This window comes from Homarus americanus, unplaced genomic scaffold, assembly GCF_018991925.1.
Source record: "Homarus americanus isolate GMGI-L3 unplaced genomic scaffold, GMGI_Hamer_2.0 scaffold367, whole genome shotgun sequence".
Classification (NCBI taxonomy): domain Eukaryota; kingdom Metazoa; phylum Arthropoda; class Malacostraca; order Decapoda; family Nephropidae; genus Homarus; species Homarus americanus.
The window spans coordinates 18,884,853-18,906,300 of record NW_024743709.1 but is presented as its reverse complement, the minus strand read 5'-3'; the positions used below and the strand labels follow the sequence as shown (position 1 = coordinate 18,906,300).

The window sequence follows — 21,448 nt, the reverse complement described above, 5'->3', positions numbered from 1 at the left end:
AAACCACCAGCCAGGACACAAGGCTTTCTTTATGGGACACTAAACCACCATTCAGGACACAAGGCTTCTTTTTACGGAACACTAAACTGTCATTCAGGACACTAGGCTTTCTTTACGGGACATTACATCACCATTCAGGACACAAGGCTCTCTTTACGGGACACTAAACCACCAGCCAGGACACGAAACCGTTATGCAGAACACTAGTGACAAGGCTCTTTTTACGGGATATTAAACCATCATTCAGGACATTAACCATTATGCAGGACACTAGGCTCTTGGCACAGTATAAAAACACGTTCATTAGAGCAAAACCTTTCTTCTTCCCGATGAAATATTTGGCTACAGGACCTCTTTATCCGAATCTAAACTTACAATCAACAAAGTATATGTAGGCAATGTAACTCCTGTGGACATTTCAGGTGAGCAATCACTTTTCATCTTCGATTCTATGAACCCCTAAACACAATGATGAGCTCAGTGCAGCGAAAAACAAGTTTGGGTAAAGAATTATTTATGATGTTAAAACTCAAGTGAAAAGAATTTCTTGTACACTGAAATAGTTTTTACTCGGGTCAGGAAAGGTGACAGCTGGGCTGCACCAACGCAACCAAAGAAAAAAATGACAGGTATAATATTCACCAACATTGACAATAACTCCATAAAATTTAACAACATTTATCTGTTTCAGTCACTTATAGGAGAAAGACTCAAAATATCTCTAGTCAGTATACTAGATCCTGACTTGAGTATTTTCACACGAACTCTAGTCCACCAGTGTTATCTGTTACAAGCGTGAGTGATAACCGACAGTGATCCATGTTTACAAAATGTATGGGAAACTCTGAAAAGAGACTTGTGAACACAAAAAATGATAATTTTGGATAATAAAATAACCCTCCCAGCTGCCGTATTTAATAATCAGAAACCGTAATCTGGCCTTGACCTATCGATGCACGCCACCTCATGCATCAAATTTGCCAAAATTACCAGTCAGTAGCAGGGCACTGTGAGCTGTGCTGACTGGACTACGCTTGACAAAAACAGGAACCAATGCACCAAAACAGAAGACAGTGAAGGTTCTGTTGTCTACAGTACAGTGGGTCATAATCATACTTGTGTCGATATTCAACATTACGCTTTTAATTTTCCTTATTATTGTTGCTGTTATTTTTAGCGGTTAATGTACTTTAAGGATTGAACATTAAGTGACGCATTCCGCCATTACTTTTTCTACATTTATAATGACAATACAACGTCTCAGCACTCGAATTTATCTCAGGATTTCGATAAATGTGTGGGGAGTGTAATGCTGTTTTTCCGTTTAGTTGCTCTGATGATGGATAGTTTCTTGTGTGAAGCCAGAAGTAAGGAAACTAAATGTCTGCTTTTATCTTAACACACACACACACACACACACGCACACACACACACACACACACACACACACACACACACACACACACGCTCGCGCGCGCGCTTGCGCGCGTTTCAAAACCGAAACGGTCAGAATTTCCCACTGAAGGTGACTGAGTCAGTAGTTAATGAGGATTGGTTTTTAGAGCTGCTGGCACAGCTAACAATAACACTTTATGAATTATATATTATAATAAACAATGCGGATAATTTACAGTGACAAGTACATAATTTTTCAGTATTGTAGTGACTGTTTTGAGTCATGACCGAGCTGACGGAGAACTTTTGATTAACACTTTTTTCTTTCTTTACCCTCTTCTTCACTGGCCGGTCGGGTGTCGGTCACTTCTCTTGAATATGCCTGAACTTGACCCAGTGTTGGTCAAGTCTGGACTTGAAAAGCTCACACTCGGTGCTGTTACAACATACTCTGGCAAGTTATTTCATAACTCTTACTCCAAAAAAGTTACACCTGACAGTTTTCTGTACTGAGTCTTTAATTTGTGAACGTGAATATGACTGAGTAATGTCCTTGAGGTGTTTAGAAACTTTTATCGCATCGCCCCGTGCCCTTCTGTAGGATAAACTGAGCATGTGGAGACTTTCTATATATGTAACATATTCATGGTAGGAGTAACCTGATTTAGTCTCACCTGAAGACAAACACAAAAGATAATCTAAAGTTTTGACATTACAAGAACAACTCACAGAGGGACATGGACATTGAGGGTGAGTTTGAGATATTAATGTGATGTGAATTTGTCCATAAAATGGGAATAACATATCCATTATTTTCTTTTACCTATTTTGTAGCCTGCGAGATGAGATCTGCACAAGCGTTTTCACCCGTGGAGATGCTGTACGACACTAACAAAAAGCTTTATATAACAACAATAAGACTCAAGTTACCAGCAGGTAGATGGGACCTTCATCTGCAGGTGAAAATGGACGAAGAAAAAGCTGAAATACACTTACATGGTGACTCAAACACCTTCAAGAACCTCGTGATCAACAACGACTGTACCTTCTCCTATCCTTGGCCAACAAATTCCTCGACCCTGGAAATTTACTTGGATGTGACGCTGAAAGACAGACGATTAAAAGTTGGGTCCCAGTCAAGGTTACAAAATTTGGAACCCTATTCTTGCCCAAGTCGCCTCAGTGTTAAGTCTCTGAAGCAGAGCGTTAAATTGACTCTCCAATCTGCGGACAACATTGAGGCTTACTCCTGTCCATGTAATGGTATGTTAATAGTGTTTAATGACATGTTGGTCAATATGTGGTGAAAATTGTAATGTTATATATTTGATTATTGTATACCTGTATATTGTATAGTAGTGAACTGAACTCAGACTGGTTTCTCATGGCCTTCGATGGAAACAATTTTTGTCGCAGCCAGTTAAAGGTGAAGCGAAATTCCTGTTGACCATCCACTCGGAGAATTTCTGAGAAGCACTTTGAGTCATTCCATCAAGATTTCATATTCAGTATATATATATATATAAGTATTCTTGGTTTGCTTGGGCTGGGTCATAGGTCAAAGGTAGAAGACTGAAGGCTGTATGTGTAAATATAAGCTCACCCTCTTGTAATATACAACAGCTTGATACTTCTAGACAACTTTTAGTGCCTTTTCATATATCAGGATGTTAGTTTGTTGCCGTGACTTTCTCTCACATATATCAGCTATTCTGCTGATATAATTATTGTTTTATAGTTTTTCTGTCTTTCTTTCAGTCATGCTTCTTTTAGACGTCTGCCTGACAGACTTAGCCACCTTGTCTTCGTCTTAGTATTCGTGTGAGTAATGTGTTTGTTCATTTCAGACACCAGAAAAGAAGGACTATGTGCTAATCTTACAATACCGAGTACCAGTACCAACGAACCAATACTGAGTACCAGTACCAACGAACCCGGGAAGGGGAATGATGGTGGATATTATATCTTGTATATAGTGTTGCCCTTGGTGACGGCGGTGGTACTCATGATGGTGCTGTACCTCTGTGTGTACTTTCATCGACTTACTGGTGGTTTTATCTGCTTCTGCTGCCGCCGTGACTCTCAACCCACACACCCGGCATCCAACTCCACAACCCACCAGCAGGCATCATCACATCCTCGTCTTCAGAGTAACGACATTTTTCCTTGCACAAACCAAATGTTGACCCAAGACCGGCTACCACAAAGACCTCAGATTCCGGTAGAAAATTTACCCCGGGGATCTTTCCTGGAGCGCACGGAACCGTTTCAGCCAAAGGTAATCCAGTCATCCGTCGAAAACTGTTACCACGAAAGTCTAAATAGTCTTTATGAGGCTTTTTAGAACCAATATCTATAAGACGTGGTACAACACATAATGCAGTCATGAGCGGAGAAGTGTTTTGTAGCTCAAGAAAAACCTGCTTGTCTGGCCTTTTAGCAACAAGAGACGAAATTTGGTGTCGTGTGGTAGGCTTGTTTGCCCAGAAACTCGAACTGTCTTGATTCATAAAAAAAATCAGACATTTATGAGCCTATGTTATAAATCTAAATATCAAAGATCTTCATTGTTTCCTGTTGTGGTATATTGAAGTCATACCAGAATCGACAACACCGACGAGCTTTCCAGTTCTAATCAGCGTATATGGAATCTCATATATCGTTCCAAGTTATGTTGAGAAGATCCGAAAAGTTATGATACCGCCACTTTAAAATGTCGTACTCTGCATTAACTACTGAGCTATCGGACACACTTAGGAACGAGTTGTAATGGGTAAACTAAAATGTCTGCCATCAAAGTTATGATTTTTACACCGGTGTTTAAAACCACAGCTAGAGAACGCAGTGAATCACACCTATTTTAGTCCTTCAATGTTGATGACTTAATGTAATTAATTACTAATATAGTTACGCGCTTAAAGACCTTAGTTGTTAAAGCTCAGTAGTGTAAAATAACATCACCATCACTTTCTCTCTTACCTGCAATTTTTAGGGTCTAAGAAATTTTAACAAGAATGACTATTATATTGTTTACAATGTTTTAAGAAAGCAAAAAGCCAACACATCAAAAATTAGTGTTCTAATACGTTCAGGGTTATGTAAAGCTGATATAGAGGCAAAACACGTCACCTTATGACTCATTGCTTCGGTGAGGTTATTTATCCCGCCTTCACCACTACTACAACATTTGCCATCAAAAGTTACTCGTAATTTCTTTATTCAACATAAAATTTTAATCCAGTTGGATGGTGGATCTCTTCAAATGAAGGTGATGTGGGTGACTATACTGATATCGCTCGTTATACAATTAAACGCGTGGATGTAGTGCTCGCTTCCTACCCTTAGGGTCGTTGGTTCTCATCTAAGGTACCCCCCGCCCCCAACTGTAAATTGGCTTCTAACTTCATAATTGGGGAAGTGAAGCTGTCGAATGCAATGCCGGTTAACGCTGCCTCCCATGTGTGTTAAGAAAAGGCCTGTCTACAGTGTGTTATATCAACACTATCTCCCTCTAAGGAGCCACCAGGCCTAACTATGAACATCCCTTCCTCTAACATCGTTATACGGTTAGACCCCAAGACGGTGATCGAAGATTATTAAGGGACAATTTATTTAATGGAAAATTATTATTATTATTATTATTATTATTATTATTATTATTATTATTATTATTATTATTATTATTATTATTGTTGTTGTTATTATAATTATTTTCGTTGTCAGTGATTGGTAATAGGAAAACCAGAATTTTGCGTGGGGCCGGTGGGGGGAGGGGAACTGCAAAGCACAGACACAGTACTTAAAGTTAAAGGCCTAAGCATGAGATTAAGCTGGTAATCCTTGGGTCTATGGGGGCCTTTATTAATTTGGAGGCATTATGGAGCCTTGAGGTGAAAAATTAGTTTTGGAAAAAATCTTCTGATGGGGAAATTAAATTATGGCGGGAAACTTGGCGTGGGAAGTGCACAAACCCAAAATTCGCCTCAGAGACGTATCGTGCTGTACGTGGTTAAATTTCAAATAAAGTTAAGAATTATTGGGAAGGGTAGGGGTACGCTTCATACTGCGCTTAGCTCAGGGTAGAAGGGTTAGGGGTAAAATAATTGCGGTTGCTATACCTGCGTGTTAAAGAAATTAATTTTCATTAGACTTTGATTTATCAAAGCATATGCTGTACAGTATTAATATCAGTGAAGTATTGAAGTGATTTTTTCCCTATGAGATGATACAATTAATAAACTAAAGTAGATAGAGCACTATATACATTTATAGAAACTTAAGTCACAAGCAAACAAAGAATTACACAAGATATGATAAAACGATAAAGGTGAATATTTCCGTAAACCGGTCATCTGACTGCAGTTGGTTGACCCCATTGAGAGTCTGACCCGAGCCGTTCGGGTGGAACAATAAACGGAATATCTAACGGTCTTGTATAAATGGCTAATACAAAACCGTTTATTCACTTTATGTGTGACATTAGTTAACTGGGATATAATCACGATGGTTATTTGGAGTTCTTATTATAAATGTGCCAATCGACTATCTCAGGCCATGAGAGTGGGTCCTGGGTGACGGAAGTAGAGAGAGTGAGTTGAGACGCTCCAGCTAAGGTTGCTCGGCGGTGTGGCTGGCAGTCTCGCCCTGTCAGTTAGTCGCCATATTGCTGTTTGTTTACACTTGTGTCCGCGAACTTCCCCACCCACCTTCTCAATGAACTTGGATTAAATACCGTGTTGACTTACTTTTCTGGTAAGCAGAAGCGATGTTAATAATTTTTAAAGCATATGGATTGATCTAAAGATCTGTAAACCTATCATAAGAGATATATTGCAGTGAATGTGATGGTGCCGTTAGGTGAACTTTGTGTCTTCCTTACCTATTTTTGAGTGTTTAGTCACAAATATGTATAAGTACGGCGTTACAAGGTCATTATGAAGTAGTGATAAATTGTTGTCGTACTGAGGACGTTTACCAAGTCTTATATTTCACTAGAAATTTCATTTTGTGAGAAGCGAAATCTTAGGAGTGGGTCATCATCGAGTGGTCAACTTGACTCTCGAGAACTGGGACTTGCTGTGTAGTGTCCCGTCCCTCTAGTGAACTGATTTTGTTTAAGGAAACTCTTAAGTACTCTGTGCGGTATTGTGGCAATGACATTGTGTATAGAGCATTACCTGGTGCATCCAAGGTAGGGTTAATTATTGAAGCCAAGTCTCAGTAATAATGATTACGTTGGGGATTTAAGAGAATCATAGAAAGTTTAATTACCCATTTCTTAAAGCTTAGTTCATCTCTTTTATTGATGGACGTGGCATATATAACACAGAACATGATCTCCATGAAACCGCTGCCTGTTATAGTTTTCTTCACTATTTATTTTACTAATACAGAAGGTCTTTGGAAGAAAGGGAGGGTTAGCCCACTCCCATTTTAACTTTGGGTTTTACCCTTAGAATTTACCGGTTACATTTTAAAGATTGTATTTAGACGAGACCATATCTGTATGAATGTCCAATTTAAATAACCAATTACTAGTCCAATTATCTATTTTGTGTGATTATTTTGCTAGAATTTGGGACAAATTTGACAATTGTTTTTTTTTCTTTTTTTAAATGATTATATTATGGAAGTCCTTTAAAAGTGGCTTTTTGAAAAATTTAACTGATGAACCCTTAGCCCCACAGGCTCTCCATGCCTTTGGCAAATTTAAGTCACTAAACTCTCTGAATTTAGCAGGTGTGGACAAAGTTTGGCAGTGTTCATTGGTCCATTCCTGTTAATATCAAAATTACTATTCTTGAAATTGGAAACTTCACAGCTGTTTTTTGGATCTTATAAAGATTAGGAGCCATTGCTGCCGAATGCTAACATAACCAAATCTAACCTAACCTTCTGTTTGGCATTAGGGTGTTTAATCATGAGGTGAAATAAACAGGAGTTCCTTATCATAAGATCAAAGATAATGCTACAGGTACTCCTGGTGACGTTATTGACCCTCCTGTTGTATATACAAATCTGTCAGTGCATTAAGCTTAGCAGGCAAGAAAATTTTCCAAATTCTTTGGACAGTTAGCTACACTCCTAGATCATGGAAGTGGGGAAGGAATCTCTTCCCAAAAATGAGTGATATTTACCAGTCTTTTAATTGTACAGGTATTAGGGAATGTTTATACAGTAGTATATAGCTACCCTAAGTTACAATTCCATGATTGCATGTTTTGGAAATCTGGCTTGACTAATTCACCACTAAAATAACCTAACTAACCAAACCATCCATTTCCATTGAAGAAGGCAGTTGTGTAAATCGGGTTTTGAACATTTACCGTACAGAAATCTACAGGGGTCCCAAACCATACAGTATATACTGTACATATATTTATAAAACAGTGGATATAATCGTATGAGAGCTACATTTTATGGTGATGGTAACAATATACAGTAGTGTATATCATTGTTTTATATAAACTGACTGGAAATTTACATTATGTATACAATGTACAATCATTTCAGTTGCTGGTGGATTTATTCATTCATTCAGGGTCATTGGTTCCTTAGTGTCATATATATGTCAGTGTATAATTTGTGCACTACTCTGTGATATGTTATCCTACTAGTATTGGACCACCAGGAAAATATTTGACAGCAAGTAACAGTCTTTGATGCGTACAATGTAGGAATAATAACTTAAAGATAAGTGTATACTGTATACAGTATATTGTAGTGATGTTTCAGGATTTGGTGAGAAAATTAGTTCCTGTGGTGTTAAACTTTTATTACTAAAATGATTTTGGTGGCCATTAATATAAACAAAGGATTTGGTTATGGTGAACCTCAATATTTTGTATCCGTTTTAAAAACAAATAGACTACATTACCAGTCACGCCAAAATAGCCTGACAGGCTGTTTGGGGTTATTCTACCGGTCCATTGTGTATGTAATACAAGTACAGTCATGATATAATATTATTTACTGAGTGCTGCTATAGCATGCACTCTACAAAGATATCTTTAGTCGAACCTAACCTAACATAACCTAATCTGATCTAACCTAACCTAACTTAACTTAAATATCTTGTAGACTGCACGCTATAGTAGTACCATTTATTATATTGTACAAAGAAAAAATATGACATGATATTTATATACAAAATTTTATTTAGACTTATTCATTATCCTAACCGAGGGATAATGAGGAAAAATGTCCATGGAGATGGCATGTATAGTAATTGTGTTGCCAACTCACCACCCAATGGAACTCAGAGCAGGTGAGGCTGAGCTGTGGGTCAATTTATAGTACAGTCTCTCCTCGACTTACGACGTGGTTTCATTCTGACGACCAGGTTGTAAGTCGAAAGCGAAAAATAGTACATAGAAATTCTAAAATAAAATACAGTACAGTAAAAGTAATCAATAATGAAAAATTAATAAAGTGTTACTGTGAACTTACCTTTTATGTAGTCAGCTGAATGCACACGGGGCCTCAATAATTTTTTAATTAAACCTGGAGACTACCTCACGAATTCCTTCCTTGTCCTTCAAAATTGTTGATATCGTTATGTAAGAGAAGCCAAGGTCACGTGAAACGGTTGATACCGTTTTTCCATTTTCATATTGCATTATTTTCATTTTCATCTCAAAAGTAATTGACTGCCTCTTTTTCTTCTCAGCACCATGAGAACTCTCACTTTTACGCTTGCCAGTCATTTTAAAGGGAATTAGAAACTAAAATTTTGTCAGTACACAGCGCGACCACTAATGACAACAACGACGGCCAAACTCCAACTGAGCGGGCTACGGCGTGGATGCTGTACACCACGAGGCGGCCCAGCCCATGCTGTCGTACGGGACCGAAACGTTTCGGTACTAGAAAATACGTACTTTGAAAAATATTTTGTACGACCATGGTGGTCGTATGTCCGGGTTGTGGCAGTCGAGTATGTCGTACGTCGAGGAGTACCTGTACTGTAGAGGACATAATTGCATATATATTTTATCTTGTTGATAATAACTTCATACACAAGCGAGGCAATTTTCTTTTATGACACTTTTAGCTCATTGTACCCCTGAGATATTTTGAGTTGAAAATCAGAAAACTAATAAAAAAGGTATTACAGGACAGTAATATTGAATTTGTTGCCACCAACCTAATCTCGGGAATTTTAACTTTGCAATCATTAGTTTAGACAATTTTAAAGCACTTCTATGACATTTCCCTCACAAACGACCTAGAACTGAGATACTGTATAAGGATAACTTAATTAGTAATATGCGGTTGATAATCTTAATAAATGTTGGGTACTATAGCCTGCGTTCTATAAGATATGCAGAATACTGTAATTAGGTTAGGTTAGACTAAAGATAACTTTGCAGATTGCACGCTGTAGTAACACCCTTTTAATATTATTATATCGTTACTTATACTGTATTACATACGTTATGCCCTGGCAAAATAGCCCAAAACAGCCTGTCAGGCTATTTTGCTGTGACCAGTAATTTAGCCACTGCTTTTTAATAATATTATGAGGCCTGCTTAAATGGTGATGGAAGCAAGATGTCTGCTAAAACCACTCGTACTTTACTGTATTATACGTAGGTACTGTTCCTGGAGCCTTTTTTTTCTAGTAAGACTATCTTACTAATTAGTCGTTCACATAAACATGTTAGTGACCGGTAATTAGGCTTCCTCTGACCATGATAAGAGAAGTGTTACACTGTCCCCTGTATTTGTTAATTTCATGTAGATATTGTACAGTGTATGCTACTGTACTCTTGTGCAGCAAGTCTTCATATAGCACTCAAAATTAAAACTTAGAAAGTGTGTGTTTAAGTGAAATGTCCGAAAACAAAATTATTTTCTCTGTACAGTACTGTACAATACTGTATAGTTGAACTTAATTTGCTTATGTAGGTGTATCGGTGTCTAAAAAGAATGCTCATTTAATCTAATCTTCCAAATATTAAATATTCTAGTACATTACTGTACTGCACTCTAATATGAACTGTAAATATAATATGAATTGCTTTAAAGTACTGTTACATAAGGAATACTAATTTATATTAGAATTATGTGGAAAGTCAGTGTGGGGGGTGAAGTCACAGTACTGTATAAGTACAGTCGGCCACAAGAATAAGTATACACCTAGGGTTTGTGTTTGAGACAAAATATATGGTAATACTGTCGTGAACAGAACAGACAAAATTTCAAAATGACCTGTAATTTGTGTTTTATTCCTACATACAGTATATGTTATAAATACATTTGTTGTGAATGTTTTACAAATGTCTGTGTTTCTATTACAGTCAGTTCTGCTATAACGCGATAGTTGTGTTCTTGTAAAACATCGTGTTATAGAAATTCGCGTAATAGAAATAACAGGGCTTATGGAGAAAATAGGGTTAGGTGCAGATTACTACTCGAAATCGAAAAAAATTTAGTAGTTAGCCTAACACAAAGGTTAGCACAGTCTAAATAAATGTTACATTCATATCTAATAATGAAATCATACAGTAAATATAACACTTTACCATGAAGAAATATGAATATAACTTGATGGGGGAGAAGGGTGATTTTGAGGTTGATAACATCGAGCTTCTCTTCAAGTGTTATAGCCTCTCTTTTACGATCATCACCGGGAATGCGATCAACAGAACGCTTCTTTGAGATATTCTTCTTTACCATATTCACAGTTAATACCACAAAATTGGAGAAATAGTAAGCAAAAATCGCGTTACAGCAAACAAGCATTCGTGTTATACAAACATCGTTCCTCTATTCACAAATCGCGTTAGAGCCAATTCGCGTTGTCAAAACACGCGTTATAGCAGAACTCACTGTACAAGTAATATATTGCATCCAATGGTAGTAAACTTATTGCCGAATGGGATTGCAGTTATCGTACAGCTCTTTCCGCCTCCCCCAATATTTCTCTTACCTTTTTTTTTTTTTTTCTGATATTTGGATGAGTAAAGGAAGGAAGAGGAGTAAATATTAGAATAAAGAAGGGGAAACAGAAAATAGTTAGGGATAACAGGTGGGGGGGGGAGCTGAGTTTTATCATGCATCTGGATGCGCAGTTTCAACGCTACCAGACTTCACGTCCTTACAGCTACAGTGTGTATACTTATTCCTGTGGCCAACTGTACTTTATGTACCCTTTGTAGTGGTAATAGGGAATGCACTATTACTATTTTATATGTAGACTAAAAGCTGATTTTACAGTATAGCTGCTATAGCATGTTATATTGATGAAAATAACACAATACAATTATCACACTCACCCTGAACTTTCTAGATGCTTAGACACTTGTAGTGAGAGATATTATCATATGTACAGTATGTAAGTGTATATTTATAAATTGCCCAAAATCATGCATAATGCATGCAAAGAGACATGTCAGTGCTTCACGACTTTAGCTTGTATCTAAGAATGTCAAAAAGGTGTCAATTTAGAGATGAATGGCAATCAGGGTAAATGATGTCACGGAGTGTAGCAGTGATGTTACTACAGCCAGCTACACACTGTAGTACTCACAGTATTCACTCCAAATTAAATTTTTTGTTGTCTTAAAAATAATTTAAAATCGGTATGCAATAAGCAGTATATATTCTAGGTGACAACAATGAGTCAAGTCTCTCCACAAACACTACAGTATTGTATTGTAGTTATCCAGGTCTTATAAAGTGCCAGAACATTACTTTCACAACTCCAAACTTTTGGTCTTATGAAATATTTTAAATCTGTACAAGCACTCTTAACATTGTACAGTACATTATATAAAAAATGCATTAAGATGAAATTCATTTATGGTCATATATTTGTATACACTACTCAAAATCCCTTAAATCTGGATTTTGCCTCAAACTTGTTTCCATGGAAGATGTGGATCAACATGTCAAATCAAGACCCAAGTCTGGTTTGAGCAAAAGGAGGGTGAGTGCTTATTCCCAATCAGTGCTGAATTAGACCTGATTGGAGGGGTTTATTGTGTTGTCTTTGAATTTTTAATTTTACTATATTCTTGGCAATAGAAAAGCAGGTAAGCTCATACAATATTGTACAGTAATGTAGATCAATATATATTTATTTACTAAAAATAACCCTACATATACTGTACATTGGATTCAGTGTGTACAGTACAGTCAGACAGAAAGTGTTGATAAGGAAAACACAAATTGAAAAATTAATGAAACCAGTAAAGCACAAAAAAAGTTTGTGATTAAAGTTGGCACTCCATACACCTCATTGTTCAAGGTTAAGTTCGCTTTAGAAATAATACAGTATACTGTACATTACTACGGTATACTGTACGTTACTACAGTACAGTATTTCCTTGCTCTTTTTTTTTTCCAAGACAAGCTCAGTCCCATATACTGTATTTCACTTAGTAGTTTGATGTTAATGAGTTCACCTGTACTGTATTGTGGATACAGTACTGTGATGTATACGGTACTTTACAAACAAATAAAAGTAGCTACGCACTATATACTGTATAGTAATTACCATACAGTACTGTATGTCTGCATAAAATGTAAATGAAAAGATAAACAATACATTTACAGTATATAAATGGTAAAATCGTTCATTAATTTTTCTTGACTAGAAAATACAGTTGAAAACTAACTGGCTACTCCCATCTACTCCTTGTTATCATTAATTTGCTCTTTAGTTACATATTAGTGCTTATGATGAATGTTTTTCTGCCTCAAAAGAGATTTTTTATCAGTACAGTACAAGTATTTCATTGAATCATCAGATCACCTTTGCACATTGAATTAGTGAGGTTTTATTATAAGTTCTTACCAGCTATTTACCCAGCACCAAGAAATTGACATTGGCTTGACAAATGAGCCATTGTACATCGGTTGAGTATTTTGTAGCTAATTCACTTCTGCATGTAAGGTGAAATTAATTGGTACAATACTACCGGTACATTGAAAAGCAATCAGATTATTTATTTTAATACTTGTCCCATTGTTTATTAAATAATTGGATGTACAGGTAGTTTATATTGTGTAATGGAAAATAAATTTTGCTTGTTACTGGGAATAAGTGTAGCTACAGTATAGTATACCTGTCATGGTGTATTCGTTGACGTTAATCTTATGGAGGTCTGTTTAAGGCAAGTGACAGGAAGACCACGAAAGAGCTGCATAGACTACAGTATTGTATGCAGTACAGTACTGTATAGTGACGTGTAGATAAATTTTTAAGATACAGTATAAATATGTTACATTTGTTAATGCCCAAAGTATGAATCTAGGTCATGAATAGTACAGTAACTTTGTATTATATGTTATGTGATACCCTGGACTGTACTGGTAACATTATGAAGCTGATGCCCCATTTTAATTTGCACAGTGAAGTGATGTGCAGATCTGTGAATAAATTTGGATACTATACTAAGATACACATTGTAATAGGATTAGCTATTGTGTAAGTTTTGGGATAAATAAGTACTGTATGTATATGTGCTGTATCTTACTTGTTATCTGTTGCATTCTACACTCGTCTTGTATAATTTTTTTCCTCACCTTTGAGGATTCTTTATCACTTGATCCTCTCCACCATTAGCAAGAGCTGTTGTGCAGGCTGGTAAAGCACAAGGTAATATCTCCCAGAAGTTATCTTAGTCATTCAAGAAAGATGTTCATAGTTTAAGAGGTAGTAAACTGTGACCTTGTATTTTGGAATGCAATGGCATAAAGTATGTGCTATAAGACAGAGACAATTGTTTGCATATAATAAGTTGCATTTTGAATAAATGTTCCTTCTCCTTTTAGTATATAATGAAAGCTTTTGTTAAATGACCCACCCACCCCATGTCTGTGTATGTAAAAAGTCATTTTTGTCTAATATATAATTTCAGCATTCTGGCTGTTAAACTTTTGCAATAAACAGTTAATTATTATTATTATTACAGGTATTATAGTAAGTGTATGTATATTATGTATGCTGGATTATGTATTATGTATGTATATTATGTATGTGCTCCATTTATATTTATTCAGCCTAGCTAGCAGCGTGTGGCAATGTTATTACCATATCCCACACGCTTAATTAATGTGCCTGGCGACGTATGGAAGCTGCTAATGTATCACTTGCCATACGTCGTCTATGGTAGTTGACCAGGACCTTAGCTAGGGAGCAGTGCTATCCACCTCTGTGTACATACTCTTATCCAGTAAACCGAACCTACAAAACTATACAGGTGTTTGTGTTCTCTCCTGTATATAGAACTTATTACCCAGAACATCTAACATGGCGCAGTGCGTAGTTTTACTGGATTATTACGAGTGATTAGTGCAAGTTTGTGGAAAGCCGGCTGATGGATCCCCGCCTTGGGTCAACCCCGCGTCATCCCTCGAAGAATTTCGCAACTTTGAGCAGTGTCAGTGACAGTGATTTTCTGTGAAGTGTTTAGTGCATTGTGTGTTTCGTGCCATTCATGTGTGACCTTGTTCGAACGGATTTCCAAGGTATACGGCATGTTCTGGGCATTTGTGGGGTGTAGAGCTCAGCGCACCCTCCTCTGACCGTTTACAGAGAGCGACTGAGCTACTCCTATCTCCACCCCCCTCCCTCACAGCGCCGCCTCCACCCCCCCTCACAGCTGGGGCGAGACGCTCTGCCTGCCTGGGACACACACACATACATGTACTAACACTTGCTGACCGCGCGGTTCTTATATATATTTTATATATATAACCTACTTATCTGTGTATTTAATTAAATTTTTTTGTCTGAAATCTTGTTGATACGACGGGCTGACCGGTCAACACTGATTTAAGACACAGTACACAGATAAAGTAGTTATGTCTCATGCCTTACGTAGCCGTGGACCCAGCGCCTGGATGAGTCAAGCGGATGATAGTCCCCCAGAGATGGATGACCAGGCTGACCATGACACCCCAGCTCCCACAACATCGCGCAGCCCTTCACCTCAACATTCAGCGTTATCTCCAGAGATAATTGCCTTAATGAAGTTTATGAGAGATGAGAGACGCGAGGATGAAGCTCACAGACGTTTGGCGGATGAGCACAGAAGGCAAGCAGAGGCAGAACGAGACCACCAACGGAGAATGGAAGACAGTGCACGGTTTGAAGCCTTGATATCTCGCCTCACTGTTAACCAAGCCCCTGGCTCTAACACTGCCTCGGTACTGAATGGTTCAGATACCTCATCCATGCTTCCTTCACGCCCCCCAGCCCCACCTAAAGCAGCAGCTCAAACACCGCCCATCTTGGAGCCTGATGTAAATTTCCAGACTTTTCGCGAATGGCGGCGGCGGTGGGCTGATTATGCTACAATGGTGGATCTCCAGAGTTTGTCACAGCCTAAACAACTCATCCAGCTGCGTATGTGCCTGTCCTTGGAAGTTCAGCGTGTCTTAGAACATACGTTGCAGGTACCCCCAACCTCTTCGCTGTCTGTAGAGGAGGTACTGGACGTTCTACAACGGCACATCAAAGGACAGCAGAATGAAGCTCTGCGCAGGAGGGAATTGTTTAGCTGCAGACAGATGGAGGGTGAGTCTTTTGACGCTTTTTATGTACGTCTTAAGAGAGCCTCGGAAGAGGTAGATATATGTTTAGGCCACCACCAGCAGTGCGAGGAGACCCAGTTGAAGCAGGTGATCCTGATGGGTGTTAAGGACGAGGAACTTGTCCAACGCCTCACCTCCCTCGACTCTTCCTCTTCTCTTCAGGATGTGTTGACGATATGTCGCTCCTATGAGGCTGCCAGGTGTGCCACCTCTGCCATCCGAGCTCCCCCTACAGCTGTACGCGCTGTTTCCCGGTACAAGAAGGACAAGAAGTCTGCTCCTACGCCTTCGCCCACCACGTCCACGCCCGGTTCATTTTGCAACAACTGTGGTAAGCAGCACGGAACACAGGTATGTCCAGCTGCTCAGTCTACCTGCAACAGTTGTGACCGTAAGGGCCACTGGTCACTCACAGTACGGTGCCCAGCCAAACGCGTCCAGTGCAATGTGTGCGGCCGTCTGGGCCACTATGACAAGTGTTGCCCTTCCAACAAACCCAAGGAACAGCGTCAACGGAAGCTTCAGCGCCCTTCTACCAGAGAGGGCCGCCCACAGTCTCCCAATCAGAGGCACGACGACCCTGGACAACGCTGGAGCCATATTAGGAATGTGTACTCCTCGCATCCCAGGACCAAAGTCCCCCAGTACATCAGCGTCATCGTGACCTACGGCGGTGTGTCATCCCGTCTTCAGATGTTGCCCGACACCGGCGCTGATGCTACAGTCATCGGTCCCCAGCATTTGCGATGCTTGGGGCTCTCTCCAAGCGATCTAGGACCGCCTCCCGAGGACCTCCGCTTTATGGCAGATGGTTCACAGATGGCCCCAGCCCTGGGTTCACTCTATGCACATGTCACCTTTGGCAACAGGTCGTGTCAGGCCTGGATTGACGTGCATAATGGTGTCCCGACTCCCTTGCTGTCCTACAGACATTGTCAAGAGTTGGCCATCATCTCCCAGGACTTCCCAACACCGATTCTCGAGGTAAATTACGCCAACAGGGTGCACGAAGGGAGCAGCAACTACCCTGCTGCCGCCCTACCCCTACCTCTGGCCAGTGACACCTCTCCTTCGGTAGTTGTCCCTGCTGCATCACGTCCCCACGCCTTGGCTCGCCTTCACGACAGTCACCGTGGAGCTGAGGCCACCAAACGACGTGCACGACAGACTGTGTTCCGGCCTGGCATCGACCCCGACATCTCCAATGCTGTCCAGGTGTGTAAGCCCCGCCACGTATTACAACCCAGCCAGCAGCAGGAACCCTTCATGAGTGACGACAACCCCACCCGCCCCTTTGAGTCTGTGTCGGCCGACTTTTTCTGTGTGTCAGGAAAGTCCTTCCTGGTTATCGTCGACCGTCTCTCTGGTTGGCCGGTTGTCATCAAGGGCGGTAATGACACGACGTCTGCCGCCACCATCAGCAAGTTCCGCCACTACTTCCGTGACGTGGGCGTTCCTGTACGCCTGCGAACCGACGGAGGGCCTCAGTTCACAAGCCGGGACTTTGCTGTGTTCCTCGACCGATGGGGAGTCCGGCATGTGTTGTCATCGCCCCATTACCCGCAGTCCAACGGCCACGCTGAGGCTGCTGTCAAATCCTTGAAGCACCTCATCCTTAAGGTGGCCCCTTCTGGGAACATTGACTGCGAGGCCTTCGACCGGGGTCTTCTTGAACTCCGCAACACACCTAACTACACCGGACGCTCCCCTGCCCAGGTTTTGTATGGACGCCCCCTTCGTTCTTGTGTCCCTGCTCACCCTCAATCCTTCTCCAAGGAGTGGCAGGCTAAGACAGAGGATTGTGATCGCCGAGCCGCCGAACGTGTTCAGGACGTCGTCGCCCGCTACAACGACCACGCCCGTTCTCTCCCCAGGTTGAGTGTCGGTACCCAAGTCCGTGTTCAGGACCCGACCTCCCTACGTTGGGACAAAGTAGGCGTAGTCATGGGTCTCGGCAGGTCACGGGACTACCAGGTGCGGTTACCCAGTGGTCGTGTGTGGTGGAGGAACCGCCGTTTTCTCCGCCCCGTAACAATGCCTTCTGCTGGCCCCGCCACCAGTGTTGAGTCCCATACCCTTCCCAGTGATGAAGTCCCTCGACGCTCAGAACGGATCCAGAAGAAGAGGTCCGCTCAAGACTTTGCTATGAGCGTATAGGGGGGAGGGAGGTGTATGTATATTATGTATGCTGGATTATGTATTATGTATGTATATTATGTATGTGCTCCATTTATATTTATTCAGCCTAGCTAGCAGCGTGTGGCAATGTTATTACCATATCCCACACGCTTAATTATCGTGCCTGGCGACGTATGGAAGCTGCTAATGTATCACTTGCCATACGTCGTCTATGGTAGTTGACCAGGACCTTAGCTAGGAGAGCAGTGCTACCCACCTCTGTACATACTCTTATCCAGTAAACCGAACCTACAAAACTATACAGGTGTTTGTGTTCTCTCCTGTATATAGAACTTATTACCCAGAACATCTAACAGTAAGTATTATTATTATTATTTATATGTTATCACAGTGTACAGTACATGCACTGTATTAATGACCTCACATTTGATAAAAAGGTTGTCAAATGCCATTGCATTGCCAAGTACATGTGCTGTTACATAGTTTGTCATATGCACTACAGGTATCCCCTGATTTATGATGGGGTTACATTCCTGGAAAACCCATCGCAAATTGAAATATCCTGAATCGGGTGCATTATAACATGGGGGTCATTGGAATATGTTCCCAGCCAGTCTGACACCCACGTATATCACAGGAAAAAATCTTTAGACTAATAAATAACAAAATTATAATTAAACAACACTCATCACATCTTTAAGAACAGACATCACTCTGACTCCCACACAGCTTTGCCTCCAGAGAGTTTTTCTGAGTGCCTTGGCTTTCCTAGATGCAGGAGCTTCAGCAACACACTTGCTAGACATTTTCAAAGTTACACTACTCACTTCACAGTCAGAAAAACAGAGTGAAAACACTTGTCACACAAACAGAGGAAAAATACTTGTCACAAAAACAGAGCAAAATCATTTGTCACAAAAACTGAGTGAAAGTACAGTACTTCACTCACAAGAACTGAATACAATTTGAACGTTAGTGATGTCCTCTCACTGTAAGGGGGGAACTCTGATGATAATGTAAAAACAATGATAGTGGCTGACATTGCTTGCATCATGTTCACAATAACAGAGGGAAATCACTTTACAGTTGCCAAAACTGAGTACAGTACAGTGTGAATGTTAGTGAAGTCCTCTCACTGCAGGGGAAAAAAAAAGATAAGTAACAACACCAATACTGACCTATAATTGCTGAGCTACACAATCGGGGGCAGGTGCAATCACCTTGGAACGAAGCGCAGGACTGTAGTGCACCAGATGGCCATGTAGTGTCATGCGGGTAGATGACGCTGAGGCTGACAAGTGTAGCAAGAAATGGTTCCATATTCCGCACATCAGCGATTATGCCCACACAATGACCATCATTTGTGGTAATTATTTTATTGTAAATGGGGAGGTGGTCGTAATACATCACGATCGTTCAAGTGAAATATTATAAATAGGGAGATCGTAAATCAAGGGATACCTGTACTGTACATCCTCATATGATTTCATCCTGCTAAATGAATATCATGAGTGCCACAGGAAAAATTTATCTCCTTATCAGACATTCATAAGGTGGCTGCTTCATGGCTAAGACCATGCCAAAAAATTATATATACTTTGGGATACAAACAAGTACTGTACAGTACTGTAAATAATTGACTGACGAGTGCATTGGTTCTTTTTACAGTAACTGGTCTTGGTGTGGGCCTGCATGAATAGTTTTAACACAGCAATTTACCTACACAACACATCCACACTATCTTTGGGTAAATATTCCTGACACACCTACTTTAATAGGCAATGTTTGGTGGATTTGGCATCCTGTGTTCCGCTGGCAAGGCTGCGGGGTCATAACACTCGTCTTGCACGCAGTGCCCACTGTTTCTGTGTGGATGTCGGTCACACTAGAATAACCCCTTGTATAGCACGTTTTTTCTCAGCTGAGAAAAAAATGCCCCGCCCCCTTCTCAAGAGTTAAAGCTGATTGGCTGTTGCAAACCTGTCCGATTTTGTCCTGAGTAATGATGTATTTCTAAATGAGTTTATTCATAATCGTTGGGAAAAATATGAAGTAGTTTGCAGTCATATGTCCCGCCTCTGCTGACGTCCGTGTAATATTTCAATGCGATTCTGATCTTTTAAAATGTTGATTTTGCATATTATAGTACTGTATTACTGATACGTTATTAGTCTTAGTACAGTATGCCTTATTGCGGGTAAAAATAAGTACTACAGTTGTACCCCACTTAACGCGGTCAATTGAACCCAGAGGGTCCCGCGTTAAGTGAACAACAGAACATATGGGATTAATTCCAATAGAAACCGGCCCAACCCCCAAACTCCACTTTTTGAAGGCACATACCTATGTTGTAGTAAAAATAACATCTTAATTTTATGATGGTACATGCACACAATTAATACTTAAGAGAAATAGAGAAATACAGTCGCCAAGTTAATGTCCATTCAAATAATGGACTCAACTCCCTCCCCCTCTCACACTACACTGCCGGCTCTTCCCTCTCAGAGAAATTTTTGGGGGAAAACCACTAAATTTTAATAAATAATACCTCAAACTAAAGTTAGGATAATACAATTGACATTGCTGGATTCCTTGTAAGACCAGGAATATTTTGAATATAAATGTCATATATTTTGCACAAAAGATAACATAGTTACCTAGAGAAAAATTTTTATCTAAAATTTGTATGTTTAATGCAAAAATATATGATGTTTATATTCAAAATGATCACCAAATTATAAGAATTCCAGCAATGTAAATTATATTCTGACCGGGTAATTTGTATGAATTTTATGAGCTAAAACAAATATCTTCATTTAATAAAAAAAATAATAATCTTCACAACACTATCTGTCAATCAAAGTACCCCACCTTGCCTCCCCCCCTCTTCCAACCGTGCGGTCAGTCCCAACCCTCCCCCCCACCCCCCACCAATCCTCCCTTCCAGGGTTTTTAACATTTAGTATTAAATAATACCTCAGATTAAAGTTAGGATAATATAATTGACATTGCTGGATTCCTTGTAAGACCAGGAATATTTTGAATATAAATGTCATATATTTTGCACAAAAGATAACATAGTTAATTTGAGAAAAATTTTTATCTAAAATTTGTATGTCTAATGCAAAAATATGATGTTTATATTCAAAATGATCATCAAATTATAAGAATTCCAGCAATGTAAATTATATTCAGACCGGATAATTTGTATGAATTTTATGAGCTAAAACAAATATCTTCAGTTAATAAAAAAAAAAATAATTCTTCACGGGTAACAGATGGTCGGTCGGTCCCTCCCTCCCCCCCACCCCCCACCAACCGTCCCAAGGAGATGTGTGGGATAACCACTAAATTTTAATAAATAATA

General features: G+C 39.7%; 2 protein-coding genes across 2 annotated transcripts in view; both read left to right on the top strand.

The window, feature by feature from the left end:
- The first annotated feature begins 2,235 nt into the window (after window positions 1–2,235).
- LOC121877405 lies at window positions 2,236–4,065 on the top strand. Its single transcript, XM_042383153.1, has 2 exons — window positions 2,236–2,658; window positions 3,243–4,065. Exons 1-2 carry the CDS (start codon window positions 2,238–2,240, stop codon window positions 3,737–3,739), a joined length of 918 nt encoding a protein of 305 aa, XP_042239087.1. The 5' UTR covers window positions 2,236–2,237; the 3' UTR covers window positions 3,740–4,065.
- Window positions 4,066–5,865: 1,800 nt separating this feature from the next.
- The window catches only part of LOC121877305 (unconventional myosin-XVIIIa-like), an 86,051-nt gene continuing 70,468 nt past the window's right edge, over window positions 5,866–21,448 (top strand). The window contains exon 1 of the mRNA XM_042382983.1: window positions 5,866–6,147. The gene's annotated coding sequence lies outside the window, so the exon portion shown is untranslated. The remainder of the gene's footprint in view (window positions 6,148–21,448) is intronic.